At 35.2% G+C, this 19,184-nt stretch overlaps 2 protein-coding genes and 1 long non-coding RNA gene across 3 annotated transcripts; 1 reads left to right on the top strand and 2 right to left on the bottom strand.

Moving 5' to 3' along the window:
• Positions 1 to 1,053: 1,053 nt before the first annotated feature.
• LOC140820006 (ubiquitin receptor RAD23b-like) lies at positions 1,054 to 5,248 on the bottom strand. Its single transcript, XM_073180302.1, has 12 exons — positions 5,004 to 5,248; positions 3,688 to 3,849; positions 3,533 to 3,571; positions 3,403 to 3,467; positions 3,277 to 3,321; positions 2,963 to 3,140; positions 2,753 to 2,881; positions 2,611 to 2,676; positions 2,359 to 2,406; positions 2,068 to 2,177; positions 1,575 to 1,653; positions 1,054 to 1,447 (listed from the first exon to the last, which is right to left on the bottom strand). The coding sequence occupies exons 1-12, from the start codon at positions 5,067 to 5,069 to the stop codon at positions 1,331 to 1,333; spliced, it is 1,104 nt and encodes a 367-aa protein (XP_073036403.1). The 5' UTR covers positions 5,070 to 5,248; the 3' UTR covers positions 1,054 to 1,330.
• Positions 5,249 to 8,724: 3,476 nt separating this feature from the next.
• LOC140819392 (uncharacterized) lies at positions 8,725 to 11,457 on the top strand. The gene has a single exon (XM_073179471.1). The coding sequence runs from the start codon at positions 9,666 to 9,668 to the stop codon at positions 10,938 to 10,940; it is 1,275 nt and encodes a 424-aa protein (XP_073035572.1). The 5' UTR covers positions 8,725 to 9,665; the 3' UTR covers positions 10,941 to 11,457.
• A 3,401-nt stretch (positions 11,458 to 14,858) lies between these two features.
• Positions 14,859 to 17,665, bottom strand: LOC140820159 (uncharacterized). The gene is made up of 2 exons (XR_012115365.1): positions 17,283 to 17,665; positions 14,859 to 15,300 (listed from the first exon to the last, which is right to left on the bottom strand). It is a non-coding gene; the product is annotated as an uncharacterized lncRNA (long non-coding RNA).
• Between the last annotated feature and the right edge of the window lie 1,519 nt (positions 17,666 to 19,184).

Genomic DNA, 19,184 nt, shown 5'->3' with positions numbered 1-19,184 from the left:
ATTGAATTGGTCAACAAATAATAATTCCAATTTCCCAATAATGAACCATTCAATAAATGATGTACTTATAAACTTGAGTTAAATTCGAATTGTAGCAAAATTCAATGTCATTTGAATTTAATTATTTGATAAATTACATTAAAATAAAATATATATATTTATTACCAAAACTTCTTTGATTTTAAACTATTACTTATAAAACTTCTTCTTCAATTTTATCATAAATTCAATAATTTCAAATATTAAAAAAATAACATATATCTTTTGATACAGTCTCACTATCTAAATCCGTGAAAGACTCGACTTGTTTCATACTTGTCGTGAAATATATACTTTTGACATAAAAATTACTAATTTTTCATGAGCCGGGTCGAATTAGATATCCGTCTCACAAAATTGACCAGTAAAAAACTCAGTGTTAAAAAGAAAGATATAGCTGAAACTGAAACTGAAACTCAGCCGGAACCTAAATACTGTGACCCGAAAAATTACAATGTCATTTGGTCTAGATAAGAAGATAATTTTTTTGAAAGTAGTACTTAAGATAAGATAGTTATTATCATTATTTTACATAGATTAGGGGTGGGAGACTACTTGATCTCTAAGTCAGTCTCCTTTTTCTTTTTCTTTTTTTATTAAAAAGGTAGAGTTCGTGGAGCCAATCCCAAATTTGAGGAAGGCGATGTCACACGTTGTCGAGTTACATAAAACTATTGCAACTTGAAAAATCTCAAAAGTTTTCTTTTATTTAAATTATACTAATAATTGATTATATACAATACATATAATATAAAACGCAAGTTCTTACATAGTAAATTATTGAATAAATATTTTCATATCGAATTAAACAAAAACTTGTATAAGACAGTCTCGTATATTGTATTTGTGAGACAGATCTCTTATTTGAACCATCCATGAAAAAATATTATTTTTTATATTAAGAGTATTACTTATTGTGAATATCGGTAGAGTTAACTCGTCTCACATATTAGGATTCGTGAAACGATCTCACATGAGAGACACTCATCGAATCATATGCACTTTAGAGATCAATAACAGTCACAACAGGGATATGTCATCCGATAATATAGCACATATTGTATATATATGTGTGTGTGCATGATGTCCTCCTGCAAACCTTGTGGCAGAGGGACTCAAGAAAACACATCTTCAATGAATTTAAATGTTATATGGAATGGTTTAAATTCAGCAATCAAATGGCAGTTGATCCTCATCTATCAATGATACAACTTAATCTGGCAGCTATCCATGCAAAACTCATTTGAACTTGTGTGCTGAAAAAAAGCCATTTGCTCAAGGTTCATCGCCATCAATCCTCGAAATCTCCAGAATTCTCCAACAAGTAATTGACAGCTAATTCCTCGTTGCGATCGCATGCCAAAAAGGCTTCAATTACAGAAGCTCTGTCGAATCCCATTGCCTCCATCTACAGCACGAAAAGAAAAATGATGACGAATCATTATGCGTATGATCAGAAACACGGATCAATATACGAAATGAGATAGAAAGGGACGGTGAGACGTAAAGAATAACTGTGTTGGTGTGTTTCATACTCTTTCGATGGCCTCCTGCTCTGCAGGTGTGACACTAACCGCATGGGGCATTTCTTGTTCTTCCTGATCAAACATATCCCTGTAAATAAATAAAAATGCTGTTGAGGCAATTTATACGCATGTGATAGATAATATATTAGTCGTGAATATTTTAACCGTTAATTGTACATCAAAAGCGATATAGGGCCGATGGCTTTTTACGGGATAAGTCGAAGGTTTTTGACACAAGATGTCAAAAACAAGGAGTCATATCACAGAGAGCTAAACGCATAAAATCATCATGTAAACTAGATAATTGACAAAATGTCCTCTAACTAGGGAGGCGGACAATGAGTGCAAATTTGAAAGCCAGGCAAGTAATATTCAACAAATATACAATAAATTTAATTTTAAATTTGAGAACAAGCCCTTCAAAGAGTCTGCGTCTATATTCAATTTTGCAAATGGATCTGATTCATGTAGCCTGAAACATTTTAGTAAGGGCAAAACTCACCCATCAGAATCATCAACAGGTTCATTGATTAGTCGAAGGAACTCTTGATGGTTCTCTTGTATGAGTCCCAGGAGAGGTAGATTTTGCTTTCCGAGCTCTTGAAGCACTTGCTATAAGAGAAAAAACTAAATTTTAACTTATTTTATGGCTAAAATAATCACCAACAGCGCAAACAGAGATATACGTAAAAGCTCTTGAAGCACTTGCTATAAGAGAAAAAACTAAATTTTAACTTATTTTATGGCTAAAATAATCACCAACAGCGCAAACAGAGATATACGTAAAAATTACCTGCAGAATTTGTGGATTAGCATGAACCATTGAACGCAGTGCTTGAAACTGAATTAAATTAGAGGAAGTTCAGCTTTGTAAAATTTTCTTAGTCTATGAATACACCATGCACGAAAACAAAATTTGATCTGACCAAGCAGTTGGAAATGAAAAGGACAACAAGAGTTCAAAGCATGTAGAAAAGAGCTTTGACAAAAGAAAAATTCAAATAATCAACAAAACCGGATGAGCAGGGGGGGAAAGGCAGCACACCTGTGTGTTGTTCCTGAGGAAGTCAAGGGATCCATGACCAGTATCAGCAGGACCAGAAATGGTTCCCTGGAAAGTTTTTGACAGATGTTACTAAGCATGACAAAACGAGCAAATCAATTAATATAAGTCGCTGATGACGAACCTGAGGAAATAAATTCAATGGAGATGAGTTTGGTGCTCCAGGCACTGGTGCAGCTTGAGTGGCAGCAGTTGCAGAATTCATGGCTGATTGAGCTGATGGCACTGGAACTTCAGTGCTTTCAGGGATCCCCTGATTGAATGTCAAAACATTAGCGTTCTTTGCTAGCAATTAATGAGAAAGCATGCAGCTAGAAGAGGAGTAACAGCATACAGAATACAAGTAATCCACTGCCCTCTCTGGATTATTATATGCAGCTCGAAGTGCACGTATAACAGTCTCTTTGTCCCAACATCCGCCGCCCATGTCCATTATTTGTTGAACAGTAAGCTCAAGATTATTTCCAGCAATTAAACTGGAAGCAGCTTGAGCAAAAGTATCAATAGGATCACTGCAACAACAATACTGTAATGGTTATTGATCCCCTCAAGAAACTCATACAAGAACCTTGAACCATAAGCTGCGAGTGATCGAGTACATCATTCAGCACATTTTAAATCACTAATTAGTAATTAAAGATACCATACTTTGGTGTCGTGGAAACATAAGATAATCCAACAACTGTAGGGGGCCTACAAGTCAGAAAGTGCACCATTCAGTTGGATAAAACAAACACCAACTAAAATACAGCTGGAGATATTAATACAACTCACTGTGCTGGTGGCAGAGCTTCAGTAGCAGAAGTAGGATTAGAAGCTGGAGCAACTACAGGAGCTGGCTGCTCCAAAAACTAGGTCTCAGAAATGAAATGATATTAAACAGAGTGCACAAATGACAACATACCTGAGCAGAAGTTGACCCACTTGAGCACCAAGTTTTTCCCTGCAATCAACAGGTAACAATGCCGCTTCAATGAGCACTTTTTGAGTCAATTGTTTAGTTCAGTTGTCAGTAGTTGAGAAAAAATTATATATATTGGTCTGGGTCAAATGGGTCACCTTGCTTAGCATGACCACAAGGAAACCATCTTCAGAAACCTTGTTTTCAGCCAAGGTACTTTCATCTTTCAATACTTTGCCATTATGAATCAACAATTGTTGACCAAATGGATAATTATCTTTGCCTTGTACATATTCTATGTGTTTCTTAACTGCCATAATCTAGAAATAAAAATCCAAAACTCAATCAATCACACAAGAATCAAATTATGCAGGATAAATTACAAGAATAAGCTGTCTTCTCACACAATTTCCAAAAAACCTGTAACTAAAGCAAACATTACTGTAAATTGATGTGTAGGACACAGACTCTTAACATAAATATATGTAACATTAAATCACCAAATCATATACAAGAATTTATACAATATAATTCGATAGCCTATTGCAGTTGAGACGTGACATTTCAAACCCTCTTTAGCTACTGATGCATTTCGACAACACCATTTTATTTTCATGTGCTTATTTGCCGAAAACAAGGGTATAATTCCACATTCATAAAGTTTCGTCGCATAACAACTGGACATCATGCTAATGAAAAACAATGATATAGCATTCCAGTTGTGAGTGTGTGAGGAAATCTCCAAGTTGAGTCGAATTATATACTCAACAAGATGATAACTTTCATTCAAACGCAACAGTGTGATAAAAAAAATCAGAAAAAAAGAAAATCAAAACCAAAATTTCTGAAACATTAACAGAGAAAATTCTAAAAAATTTACCTATATTACAGTAACTAAAAGAATGCGCTCATTGATCCAGATACATCTGAAAAACATTTGGAAAAAGAAAGAAACAACTAAACAATAGTTATTAGAAGTCCAAGAGGGGCTGCTTTGGCTAAAGGCACAGAAAGGTTCAGTCATTGCATCTACAGCCAAGCCACAAAAGCCCTTCAATAGAGTGCGCGCTTCGCCGTAAAGCACAAACTTCGGCACACTTCAGGCACGTCAAGGTGGAACTGGTAAATCCGATTTATTTGGATTGAACTCTAAACAATAAATTTTCTTAAAACAATTCTCCCGGTAAGTCCAGTGCTTTCCTAGTGGCTTGCGCCTCGGCTCTACAGATGCTCCAAGGTTATACGAAGCTTTTGCGATTAAGTGCAAATTGAGCAACTAAAAAGTATGAACTATACAACGTATGCTTAATTAACCCAAAGATTCACATCAGAAGCATAGTTAAACCATAATTTCCCCAAAAAATCGAAACTTGCTCATGACATTGTTGAAACAGATTAAAAAATCTGCATCCGTCAAATCCACGAAAAGCAAAATAGAGAAGAAGCATGCAAATAGAGATAATAGAGTTATTACCGTCTCGTTTGGCTGGACACTAATTTGGAAATGGCTGCCTTTCAGAGTTTTCACGGTGAGCTTCATGGTACCTAAATCTATCAAATTCAATTCGGTTACCAAAATTAAGCAACGGGAAGAAAAAATCCAAACCCTAGAGTAGATCAGAACGGATCCACAGAAGAGGAGACTGAAGAAAAAAAAAATTGTACAGCAGAAATCTTGAAGGGTTTGTTTGGGGGTTTTAGATTTTCAAATCGTTGGTTGCAAGTATTCTAACAAATATTAAAATAACTGAGTTATTCAAATTTTTTTTTAGATAATTATAACTAACTATTGGACACACAAGTATGTTGTGTATGTATATTATTGAGTATGTTTTTTGTGAGATGGTCTCACAAATCTTTATCTATGAGACGGATCAACATTACCGATATTCACAATAAAAAGTAATACTCTTAGCGTAACAAATAATACTTTTTCATGAATTATTCAAATAATATATCCGTCTCAGAAAATACGACCTGTGAAACCGTCTCACAAAATACAACTAATGAGATCGTCTTACACAAGTTTTTGCCTATATTATTTGTGTATTGTGAATTTGTGATTGATTATAATTATATAATGTTTGAAAAATTCTCATCTTTAACCATCCGATCTCGCGAGCGTCAAATCTCCGTCTAAGCCTCTGATACCCCATGGATGAGCCCACTACCCCTGGCTCATCTCTAGTCCAAAGGGGAAGACAGGCCCACCAAGAGTCCTAGCCCAAATGGAAGACATGCCCACCAAAGCCCCATGTATTCTCCTATAAATAACAGGTTTGAGTGTTCAGTGGAGGGATTCATTATATTATTTTCAGCAGCACCCTTAGCTGCTCTCCCCATATATCCTCAGTCACTGACTTGAGCGTTGGAGGGGCTACGCCAGGACACCCTCCTGGCCTCCTCTTAACGGTCTTTTTCTTGATTTCAGGCTCATGGTCATCTTAAAGCCCACGTCTGAACTAGTGATGCTCGTTGAGATCGGACCCTAGATTTCCCGTGAGTATCAGCCTCAAAATAATCTAAGAATGGCCATTGAGTGGGCCGATTTGTCATCCTCATATCCAAGATTAAATTTACATCTCCATCATCATTTCAAATACAAGTTGAGTTTCAAATTTATTTAAACAATATTTATACAAGAATCCAATTATATATACAAATACTAAAATAATATTTAAATAATACAAACATTAATATTTCATTGTTTAATAAACAAAAAAGATGAAATCACGTCATTATCATGGGACAAGTGAGATCGTGAACTAGATTTGATGGTCACAAATTTGAGTTTTATTTTTATGATTTGTTAATTGTTATGAAAAAGTATCGTTATTGTTCTTATAATTACTGTTATTATTATCATCATTATTATCAGACATGGGTTTGGGGAGATGGATAACATCCTCGTATCTATCTCCGATTTATTGCTAGACGAACTCATACCCGAAAAAATGTATCCCCGAATTAGCCTGTTTGGGAGAACCCAAGGGGAATATTGTAATCCCTAAGGCTGATCCTGAGATTGAATTCAGATAGCCCAAATAAGATATCTGTTTCACCAAATACGACTCGTGACACCGTCTCACACAAGTTTTTGCTCAAATTAATTGCTCAAATATTATATTGCCAAATTTGGTGGTCAAAATTACCATGTAATGTTTTCAAGATTACAATCAGATCAAGAATGTGTTCCTTTATAAGTGCCATATTTTCAAAATTAAATCAGTGAAAAAGGGAAAAAGGAAAGATCAAGAAAATCAGCAAAAAAAATGGCTTCTACACTAAGCTCGTTCACCTTCCTCTGAATTATGATGGTGCTCTCTGTCTTGATTCGTACATCCCCAAGCGATACAGCAGCATTGGTCAATCAAATATGTAGTCAAGCTCGAAGTTATCGAATTTGCCATAGTTTTTTCGAAATCGTGTCAGCCCTCGAACGACAGATATCACAACATCGAACCATATAACACTCGATGAATCTTTATCGTTCATATAAAGTACACATAAACTCGTACAGATGTTGAAGCTCGCGAGCATGATGAGAACATACAAAATATTTATTCGATCTGCGACAGTTCATACGAGATACTGACTGACCAACTCGTGAACGCGAACTTAGCATTCGAGGCAGGAGATTTTAGAAACATGGTATTTTACATAGAGCAATGTGAGAGATTTTGTGAGTGATTGTGAAAGAGTTAATAGAGTCGCAAGTGGCTCGATTGAGTGACAGGAACATGAGTGCTCATTAGTAGGGGTTTTCATCGGTCGGTTCGGTTAGATTTTCGGTTTTTCGGTTTTCGGTTTTAGAAATATATAATCCGATATCCGAACTATTTTTCTTCGGTTTGGTTCGGTTTTCTACCAAAACGGTTCGATTATTTCGGTTTTGGTATAATTATTTAAATTAATAATATAAACATATTGTAAAATATAATATGTTAACTTTTTACATGTTTTCTTAGTAAAATATTTAAACATAATGTCTAAATTCATTAAACAAACAACAATCAACTAAAAATTATTCAAAATGGTTTTTAATTCACTAAATATCATATCAAAATATATAATATAAATAAAAATATAAAAAACTATTAATTTAATGCAATTTGAGTTTTTTCGGTTTTGACATATATAATTCGAAACCGAACCAAATAAACTTCGATTTTAATATTTATATCCGAATTACAAAATTCGGCTTTCGGTTCGGTTCGGTGTTCGGTTTTTTCGGTTTGGATTTTCGATTTTTCTGTTTTATCCGAAGTTTGAACACCCCTACTCATTAACATTTCACTTTCTGCTGCTGAGATCTTGAATGGAGATCATTGAGTTCAAATGTAATTTCTACACACATTTATCCTTGTTGAATTGAATTCCAAATACATAGATTTTATTTTAAATAATATTGTGATTTTTGCATGCATGCTTTCATATTAGTAATATTGATGATATATTTTCTTGGGTTGGAATTAAAAGAAAATCTTAATAGATTATTAACACTAAGGAATTTGATGAAGATTTTATGGTCAAGACTTGCAAATTGTTTAATTAAGATCTTTTAAAATATAGTCCAAAATGGTTGCAAAAACTCACATGATAATATAAACATTTCAAATAACTCGAGAAACTTATATAAGAAAGTCTCACGATTTTTTGTGAAACAAACTTCTAGTTCGACTTGATATATATAAAAATATATTTTTTAATTTATATATAAACTAAGTGGACTCATCTGATTAACGTAGATCCGTAAAAACATCAAACGAGAAATCTACATTTCAAATAATGATTCTACGAAATTATAGTTTTGGTAGAATAATAAAAATAGACAGTAAAGAACACCCAAATTTTACAATTAATCGTGTATTCACCATACAATGATATTTGTTCTTGCCCTCTCAACGTTGTGAATTCTAGCTTACTAAATCCTTTAAAATCGCAAGTACAAAACACGATTTAGGGGAGGAAATGCATTAAACCAACCATATGCAAACACGACACTAAAAGTTCACCAGTAAATCGGCAAGTAAACCTCACGATCTATTTGTCGCGTGAGATGATGAGCCCTCCTTCCAGAAAAATTGATAAAGCCAGGCTTCATTTTTCACTGCCAGAAGCAGTTACAACGATCTCAACACAACGTACAACATCGTCTAGTCGTACCTTGTGCATCATAAGTTGTATCCATATGCAAAAATAATTATCTTTCGATCAGACACGAAAAGAAAAAAAGAGAGAGAAAGGGGCGTATCGAAGAGCAGAGCGATCAACGAAAACGAAGAGAAGGGTCTTCCATTTTATGATTCAGGAAAAAAAAATAAAATTTTGGAATTTAAGCAGAATGAAAGAGAGAGCTCAAAGCAAGAATTTGAAGGTGTAAGGAGCAATATTATGACGAGCAAAATGGGTTCAGAGAGCAATTGAAGAGGAAAGAAATAAAGAAAATTGAAGCTGGGAGTGTTTTGTGATTGCGTTTTTTTCCTCCTGAATATAATTTTGGGTAGCTTCAATAAGGTCGGCCCATTCGGTTTTGCTCCTCTTTTGAACTCATATTTTTCTCCAAGTTTGAATCTTTATGTTCTTTCATGATTCATTTATCAAGTTTGAATTCTGAGCATGAAAATCTGAACTTGAAGTTGAGAATTCAAGCTCGAATCGTTTATTGGGGAAGTGGCATTTGGGTTGTTGTGGAAGTTTGCAGAAAATAAATAAATTGTTTGCGGTGTTGCTTTCAGTGTCAGGGAGGTATCTTTATTTGGTCTTTGGTGTTCTAGTTTAACAAAGACTCCGTTTTTTTGTAGTAGTTTTGGGTTTTGAGTTTGGTGTTGGAGAATTTTAATGAGTTGGAAAATTTAGGTTTTTGGAGGGAGAGTTGGTTTTATTGAAAGTTTTAGATCTCTGGGTGTGGACTCAATCATCCAAGTAATATTATGTGTAATAATCGAGGTTTCAGGAATGGGTTTTATTTCTGCATTATTAAGTTTGTTGTTTGATGTATTAAATATTGTTAGGAAAATGTGTTTGTGGAACTGGACCAAAAAGAACCTAATATAGTTTGGGGTTCTGTATCTTCTGTGGAACTAGTGTTTCTATTGTATGGATTTTGATTGTTAGGAGAGAAGGGTACAGAAAGATGCCACCACCACGTCAGCATCCACGGATCAATCTTGTCGAGTTGAAAGCTCAGATAGCGAAGAAACTTGGGGCAGAGAGGTCCAAGCAGTATTTTTATTACTTGAATAGATTATTGAGTTTAAAAGTGAGCAAGGGCGAGTTTGATAAGCTTTGTGTGGGAATCATCGGGCGGGAAAATATTCCGCTTCACAATCAGTTTATTCGTTCTATTCTGAGAAATGCTTGTAGTCAGAGTAGCCCACCTCCTTCTATTCACAAAGATGATGTTCTGAAGCACGAGACACAAGTTGGTGGCAAGGTGATACCTGCAGATGGTTACCAGAATGGGTCCCACATAGGAATGACTCAGGCTTCTAGTTCACCAGGTTCATCAAATGGAGGTGACATGTTACCCGTGTCTCCTCGGAAAGCCAGATCTGGTAACCGTGATCGGAGAACTGGGGAGCGCCGTAGTGCTCTTGGACCAAATGGGAAGATCAATTTTCCTTCACAGGTGTCTATGTCCAATCAGTCGAATGAATTTAATGTCATTTTAGAGAATGGGGATATCAATCCACCGCATATAGGTTGGCCTGTGCAGCATCATCAAGGACTTACGCAGTTGGAAAAGAATGAAAATGAGATCTCTGTTCCTCATCCAGCTAAAATATCGGGTGTAAGGAGATCATCAGATGGTCCATCTCCTGTCCATTACAAAGACCATTTGGAGCTGGTGGTTAGAGAAGATGGAAAACAGGTTCCGTCAAGGATTTCACTTGAAGCTCCTCTTGGGGTTCCGTTATGTCCAGTTAGTGTTGGTGGGGCATGGAAAACCCTACCTCCAGAGAGTACCCTTAGATGTATTGGTACATTCAATGATGGTACTTTGTTGGATAGTCTGACCTTAAGGGAAAGAATGGAGCAAATTACTGTGAGACAGGAGATTGAAGGGTTGCCAGTGGATTGCGCCAACATACTGAACCATGGTTTGGATTTTTATCTGAAACGATTAATTACGTCTTGCGTTGAACTTGTTGGATCAAGGTCAGAACATGAGTTGACAAGGAATAACACCTATAAGCTCCACCATATGAAGCTTATTAATGGTGTCAGACCGGCTCATCATTATCAGATGCTAGGAAGTGGCAAGCCTTTGGAAGTGCAAGAACAGAGGACCCATTACCCGATTTCTTTACAGGACTTCAGAGTTGCAATGGAGCTAAATCCAAGGCAACTTGGTGAAGACTGGCCATTGTTGCTTGAGAAAATATGTACACGTGCATTTGAAGAATAACACTGAACATGGGCCTGTAATTTCTTAACTGAATGAATTGGTTCCTGCTGGATCAAAAGGCATGCTTTGGGTATTAGTCTTCTGGCCTCAAAATGGCTTTAAACGTTTTCATGCGTGACCTCTTGAATAGTACAAGAAGACAGGGACCGGAGCAGGGAATCTTTATTCCACCCTGCTATGGGGCTTCCCTTTAATAGGAAGCCATCATCAGCGACCACTCAGATATGCAGAACATCAAATTCGGTTGCGCTGTTGTATGATTAGCATTCACCCCACTTCATATTTTTTTCCTTTTTCTTGTAATTTGCGGTCAATTAGTAATTCATGAACAGTTTTGCATGAATAATTTATGTAGTTCGGTTCAGAAGAAAGGCAGACTTGCATGATGCAAAAGTCATGTGCATGTGCCTCGACCATCAAAATTGATCGGAATCTTAATATTAACGGCGTTCTTTGACCAGTTGTTTAATACTTCTTTTTGTTATGACAAATAGCATCCTGCTCTTGGTGCTGCTTATATATTGTAATTCAGATACTACATTGCATCATATGGCATGTCGTTACGTCTCTCTGAATATCATGCAAATATTTTGTGGCTAAAGATGTTCTCAATCCAAAGAAGCTTGTATTAGTGATTGGAGGGAGGACCTTTCCTAGGGGATGTAGTGCAAAATGACCTTTTTTTTTCAATATACATGTACGTGAAGAAAAGTATTGGTTCGAAATTGTTTAGTTCAAGTATAATTTACCCTTCAATTTTAATACTATTTCTTAGCATACCACTTTTAGTTCACTCAGAAGCGTTTATTGCACCTAAAAAATGGAACAATCTAACTGCTTCGAAAAATCCAGCTTCTCTGTTTGGACCCGTGATGGTTGCAGGTATACTGTCTCTCATACTGCATACTATCGGATGAACTGTCCAGATGTAACAGTTTTAGGTAACCTGCTAAGATCATTTATAGTTTTGCTGTTTATATTCTTGCTTCTGTTATTGTAAATTCTTTTTGTTTAGGGCTGAGAATTTACCCATTCCTACCTTCCAAAGCGTGCCTATAGTATCCTTCCATGTCAATCTTTGATCCTCGGACCAGGTATGACGTTCATTGCTGTTCTTATTTGTATTTTGCTATTAAGATCGGCAATCGTTATCTATTACCACTCTCACTCTTGCAGCATCGTTGTGTTGATATATGTTTACTGGGTTTGTTGCACTCGTTTGGCTACTGATCACCATGGCTTTTTATCAATAGTATTCTGTTTATTAATGTCGAGAAAAATAATTTGCACCATGTAAATGCATCTGTCATTTTTTCCCTTCAGAACCATTTTCATAGCGTTACCTCTATCATCAACAGTTCCCTCGCTCCTCGAGCAACATCCATTTATTTTCGGGGTGGTTCTATGGCTGGTCATGTACTAATCCACCATGTATCTCATGTCTTGAGGAATGAATGTTGTTTATCTGAATTTGTTTCTTGGTTGCCTTTTCAGTTTCTTGCCATGTCTTGAGGAATGAATGTTAAATTTTGGGACATCCTGTTGAGGCGTTGCGGCTTTCCTTGAATCACTCACCTACCCAAATCAAACAGGGTTCTTCAACTACACGCCGATCTTTTGGACTTTTTGTGAAACACTTTCATGTCATGCCTAACATTGAATCAACGGAACTTTGTGTTTTGTTTTCAAAGTTTAAAACAAAAGTAATATATGAAATTACTAATCAATGTATGGGAATCAATGAGACAATTAAATTATTGCATCTTGTGAAAGAAATTGTCTTCACAATATTCAAAGGATTTGGAATCAACTGATGCTATATAATTAATGTTAACAAAATGTCAGGTTTACCTTGACAAAGTTCTCCCATGCATCCGTAGATGCCTCAATCATTTTCTCAGTTTCATTCCATCCAATTCCACTTCGACTTAACATCGTTTGCAAAATACCATGAGTTCTTTTACATACATGTATCTTGGAGCTAGTATAGTAGTAAATCGGCAATCGGGAAAAAAAAATTAATTGCATTCTCGAGGAAGATCAAATATCCAGCACAGAAGCTATGGTCACCCTTAAAACCAGACTGCTTTACATCTTTCAGTGCATGCACAAGGACTTCCTCCTCTTTTGTAGTCCACACATGCTGCTTTTATCTGAATTTTTTTCTTTACCAACTTTGGTGACAATGGAAGAAACAGTATCCATGGTGATCTGATTTCTAAAATACCTGTTATATGACAAATAAATCAAACTGGAAGTATCGGTCAAAACTCACATATTTTAGAACACCAAACAGACAATATTAATGTCTCAAATCAGCAAATAAACTAACAGTACACACAAATTTCATGTCTAAAACCAAACGTACAAACAAACTACAATCACAGGTAAAATAATCATCTATTGTTATCCATAGACATAGCTAGGTTATCTCTCCATGCATCCCAAGTAGTTGAAGACTGTAGATTCTCGATGAAACCGTAAGCAACGGGATCCGTTTGGCCAACAATTGCATCATCCGGTTCCTGTAGAGGGTCGTCTGACATTTCCATCCTGATGAAGTTATGTAGGAGAATACATGTAAATATGATATTGATTTGCACTTTGAGGGGATAAAATGAAGGACTACGAAGAACTGTCCACCGTCTCTTCAACAACTCAAAAGTTCTTTCAATTACATTACGAGTATGACAATGTTTTACATGGAAGGACTCTTTGTAATCCTGTGGAATAATGAGACCACTTCCCCAATAAACTAGATGATAACGAGTTCTCTTGTATGGTGTTAAGAATCCTTCAACATTTCCATAGTCATTGTCACACAAATAATATGATCCATAAAGTATTTTGCAGTGTACTGACAAAAAATAATAATGCACTAATCTCTAGATAATTTTAGTCCATTATGTCATCTGCACAGCATCTCTCATAGGATCCGTACATCAGCGGCAGATCCTTCTCACCCAGTTAGAGCATAAATAATTTTCAAATCATAGTTGCAACAGACACCCAAAACATTTACTGCAATTGTGTCTTTTCTCGTTCTGAATTTTGGTTTATATTTGTTTGGGACATGTATACGGGAACATGTTTCACCTATATAAGGGATATAATTTCAGAACAGATTGTAGCACTTCGTGGAAATGAATACCAAATGTCGACCAATTACTGCGTAAGTATTCGTATCCCACAATTATATTCTTTTTGTGATCTTCTAAAATGGACAAGAAAATTGCAACCTTCTCCTCGCGCCATAAATATCTACTATCAGCTAACCCCCCCGACATGTCAACAAGTAGCATAGACGTGCAAATGCATTTCGGTCATGAATTCTTCATGTAACACTGTACGAGATGCCTCGCATACGTCTCCTACGATTAAGAGGAGCTATGAATTTCATGTAGAAACGCGATACAAGCGCTAAAAACACGAATCATTTGACCAATATTTGGTGCACCACTATCAATTTAATGATGTTTGAATATGGTCTGGCCATGACAAGTAATTCTGAAGAAGTTCGCTCTATATCACAGGTAGAAGTCACCTATTTTGGAGATGGAAGGTATGGCTGCAGCTTTTCCCCGGAATCTGCCGATAAGTGCCATGACTTTGGATCCATATGGGGAAAATCATGCAGAGTTCCTTAGATAAACATGAAGCTTCCCTTAAGAGGCATGAAATAGTAGTTTCTGTTCTCTGATCATTAGAATTTGTGTTACATCAAAACAATATCTTATTCTGAGTTTATTCGTATATAGTAAAGTTCAAATTTACGAGTCATTTTGAACTTGTCACCATATCACATTCAACTTTTTATGCCAAGAGCTTTAGTAATTCCTACTCTTTTAAGTTTTATGCCTAGTCGAAAGCACCAAACAAAACTGATTTTATAACTAAAGAGGGATTAGAATAACCAAGTAAAAATCATGATCCACCTGAGGAACTGGGTCAAGTTCCCTGATTCAAGGGTTCTTTCCACTGTAAATCTCCATTGAGAATCATGACAGAACATGATGTGTATTTACAAGTGACTCCGTTATTTTGAAGTATCTGTGAAATATATCGATCATCGATCCACATTCCAAAAAGGGTGAAGAGGATATATAATATAATCGTAGTGCAGCTGCAAATATACGGAGAGCTTTTCTTCATGAAGTTTGATTTGAAGAAAAGGAAACTGCTGCACCATGGTTTGAATGAGTGCTGGACCATGAAAAATTCCTCCAAAACCATCTACTCTTGTGCTTGTCATGGCGCGAAATTACTTGGGATTCTGTTCTTCTCAGCATTTCCCACATAATCTGCACGTCCTCGTATCCACAACTTTTAATGTCGTTATGCAGTTTCAGAAGCCCGGCACCTGAAGAAACCAAAAGTCGAAAACACATGAAAAAGAGCGTAAGATAAGAGGCCACATAAGAAGTTCATCGATGGAATTATAATGGATATGTTAGCATCAGAGCCATGGATGGACATAAGCATACTGTCTGAGAAGTAAGAATTCAGTAGATGAAACAGAAAGCATAGTTCTGTAGTCAAACAAACAGTAGAAATGATAATAAAGAAAACAAAGCCAATCCCATAAACTTTACAAGATAATTACTTGTCTTGCTACAAAGATACATAATTATCTCATCTTTGGACATCAGTGAGTAAATCAAAGCTATCTAGTCAAGGAATCGGATTGCTCTACGTCGAAAAAAACATGCCCTATTCCAATCAAAACTTAGAATAAAACCAAACGATTAAGTGATCCTTAATAATTAAAGAAATTATTTACGACATCCATCACAAAACCGAGGACTGTACAAAAACTGAAGTGGGACATCATTTTATCAGCAAGCAGTTCATATCATTAACGAATTGTGTCCTGTCACACCGAGTAACAAAACTCCCACAATACTGTCTTTCAGTGGAAGGAATTTAGTGGGCGTAGTTATCCACAAGTGGAATCATTACAATTACTTAGTGCACAATATACACTGTCAAAAAGAAAAATCCTCGAATGAAAGCAATCATTAGTGCCTTATTGTCATTTTAAGGAGTTTAATTGTCCACAATTAACAAATGGATGACAAGGACTGATTATGCCAAAAATCTGTGAATATCATCAATTCTAATCTATCATTATCATTACTGTAATAATAGTTGGAATCATCAACGTTGATCCCTTCTCCCCATTCCGATTTACTGGAAACTAGAAACTCGACTCACCTCAAATCACTTCACTCATGCGTAATAACAGTAGTAACTCCGTGCTGAAGTTTTAGCCTATTTCTCCTTTAGTCTAAGTATGCCTCTTTATGCATACGACACTAATCTAATCTTTATCTAACCTAATCTGGCTTAATTTGGAAAAGCAAAACAAGAAGAAATAATTCAGGAATATAATACTAATAAAATGTTTTTAAAAATGATCCGGAGAAATTTAACTTCAACGGCTTCAAGTATATACAAGACCAATCTCCATTGCAACAACATCAGTATTCACCTCAATTTTACCGCATTTTCTCGATATTTCAAGAAATGAGAAGTTCTTGACATTCATTCAAAAAATATTTCCTTCATAATTCGATAATCCGAAAAGGTCAATCTATTTCACTAACTTCTAAATTCAAAAAAATCATATACAAAGCATTCAAGAAGAGTTTGGCAAAGGCTTATATGGGATGTCATCAAAGCAATATAATAGAAATAAGCCTTGAGCCAGATTAGATACAGTGACTGGTATGTTCTAAAACCAAAAATCATACGCCAAATCCATATCCAATATCATACACCAAGGATTCGAGAAGAATTTTGGCCCAGGAACTTTTGGGTCCAAGCATGATTCACTATATAAGTATATCAAAAAAGGACATATAAATTGAAAGAAAATTTATTGCTGAAAACCAATTAGTTGCTTCACTGTCCAGCAACATCAGGGAACTTCAAAAAAATTACTCAGATTAAACAGCTATTCCACTCAAAATCAATATTCACCTTCTTTTTCATTTCTTCAAGAAATTATATAAATGGAAAGACTAAAGCTAACAAGAATTACAAATTCTTCCAAAAAAGGAATAAAAAAAAGAAGGAACTAAAAGGAGTTGAAACCATCAAAGAACCATAAATAGCTCAATTCTCCAGATGAAAATATCAATTTTTTTTCATGCAATCTTAAAATCTGGCATGCAAAATTTTTTGTTTTACACTAATCTTACATCAAAGAACGTAAAAAATTACTTCAAATTAAAAAAATTGCTCCAACCAATCAATTTATTACTAATTTAAAAAAAGCCAAATTAGTTTCGAAAATCACAGACATCACTCCCATCAAACGAGCAAAAAAAGGTGATTTACCATTTCTCCGGTTCCTCGCACGGTTCGACACCGAAAACCAAGCCCTTCTAACAGGGAAGACCATTTTGTGCAACCACTCCATCACCTTAATCTTCAACTTCCTCCGCCGATTCACGCCGCCTAGTCGACTCAGAACCACCCTTAACCCGGCCAGAACTAAAAAAACCTCCCTCCAAAACCTCAACCCACAGCCCCACACCCCTATAAAAACACCACTAACCCAAAGTCCCAAAGCAAAAGGGTGTATCTACATGAAGAAAACACACAACAACACACCTAGTGTGCGATTTTGAGGAATTCGTGGATTTTTTTCGATTTCCAAGCTCGTTCTTTTAGCCGTTGGTGCCACTGTGGGAAATGAATATAAAATGTCAGTATCTCACCGACACGTGACGGTATCGGTGGATTTTTTTAGCTATTTTTAATATATAAAAAAAGAGTAATTAAATAATGGTTCACCTTTATCACAAAAACTCGGTAAAAATCGTATTTTGTGACACATATATCTTATTTGGTTATCTATGATAAAATATTACTTTTTATTTTGAATATCGATATGATTGACTCATCTCACAGATAAAAATTTGTGAAAACATTTCACAAAAGATATATTCCAAAAACTCTTGTCAAATTATCTCAATTTTATAAAACGAATCTAAACTCATTCGATTCATGAAAAATAATTGTTTCATATAATAAATACTTCCTGTTTACTTTTTCTTTGGATTCGAAATTTATTGCCTGTTGAGACATCGCTTTCGGGAAAAATTGAATATGAAACGTGTCATGATACCATTGGACGAAAAGCAATCAAAAACATTTTAAAATAAAAACGATTTTCAAACTTTTTGGCAAGCAAAATGTGTGTTGTATACTCTACGTGTAACAAAATTAATTAGGATTTAATTGATACATTTATATCATCTGTTTAATGCCTACAAGAATTGGGATGTACCTTACATTTCGCTCATCTGACATCAAAATCTAAAATTATTTTCGTCGGACTTAAAAATTAATTGGATTTTAGTGACAAATTGGGCAGAAACTAAGCCCAAAATGCTATCGATTGGCTCGTAAAATGAGATGATAAAAAAAAATATGATTAAAGATAATAATTAGCTCTAATTATCGTAAAATTAGAACAAAATGTTGGATGAACCAAAGATACGAATGCTTTATACAATATGTAAAATGAATTATTGTTCTTATTGGCAACTCTATGTTTATTCTTCAATGCATGCTTAGTTCCCTGCTGCAAGAAAGAGATTTCGAGTTCGGGTTTTAACTTAATTTATCTAACTCGATACGTGAAATATTTGGTATATCTCTTCGTTATTTTGTGTGATATTTGTTCGATTGTCTTATATGATGATGTTGTATATTGTTTTTTTTTTAAGTTCGAGAAGATATTTGTTACAATTAGATCGAATATGAAATATCGTTCCAAACTTGTGTATTATGAAGTTATCCATGGTAGTTTTACATTTCAAAATAAATGGTTTTATAAATAAAGTAGCAAAAGCATGGATCGAGTGTGATGTGTGTTACATTATTTTCCAGTCGGTGAGGATTGAAAATTGGAAGAATAAAGTCAAATATTCAACTTAGAGAACATTTAATTTATATAGTCAAAATAAAATATGGACCATATTTTACCTCTTTCTTCCACTTGTTTATTTTCTAAAAAAAACAAATGGAATTTGTCGGCAATAAAAGGAAAAAAAATGATATCATGTTGTCCATGTTTGATTTTTTAACCTTATTTTTTCTTTCTTTCTTTTATTCAAAATCAAGATTTGAAGTTGGTTTCATGTGACAGTCTCACATTTCAATATCTGTGAGACTGATCGATCTGGTTAATATTTGGAGTGAAAACAAATACTTATGACATAAAAAGTAGTA

The sequence above is a fragment of the Primulina eburnea genome, chromosome 18 (assembly GCF_022965805.1).
Source record: "Primulina eburnea isolate SZY01 chromosome 18, ASM2296580v1, whole genome shotgun sequence".
NCBI classification, from domain to species: Eukaryota; Viridiplantae; Streptophyta; class Magnoliopsida; order Lamiales; family Gesneriaceae; genus Primulina; species Primulina eburnea.
Note: the sequence above shows the minus strand (reverse complement) of the source record. Positions and strands in the feature narration are given on the sequence as shown.

Bases quoted from the DNA above. Each gene is read 5' to 3' on its own strand.
- LOC140820006 (XM_073180302.1), bottom strand. From the start codon at position 5,069: ATGAAGCTCACCGTGAAAACTCTGAAAGGCAGCCATTTCCAAATTAGT. The intron at 3,322-3,402 runs GTGAGTTGTATT...TCTGACTTGTAG, and splicing joins GAAGCTCTGCCACCAGCACA to GCCCCCTACAGTTGTTGGAT. The intron at 3,141-3,276 runs GTATGGTATCTT...TTGTTGTTGCAG, and splicing joins TATGTTTCCACGACACCAAA to TGATCCTATTGATACTTTTG.
- LOC140819392 (XM_073179471.1), top strand. From the start codon at position 9,666: ATGCCACCACCACGTCAGCATCCACGGATCAATCTTGTCGAGTTGAAA.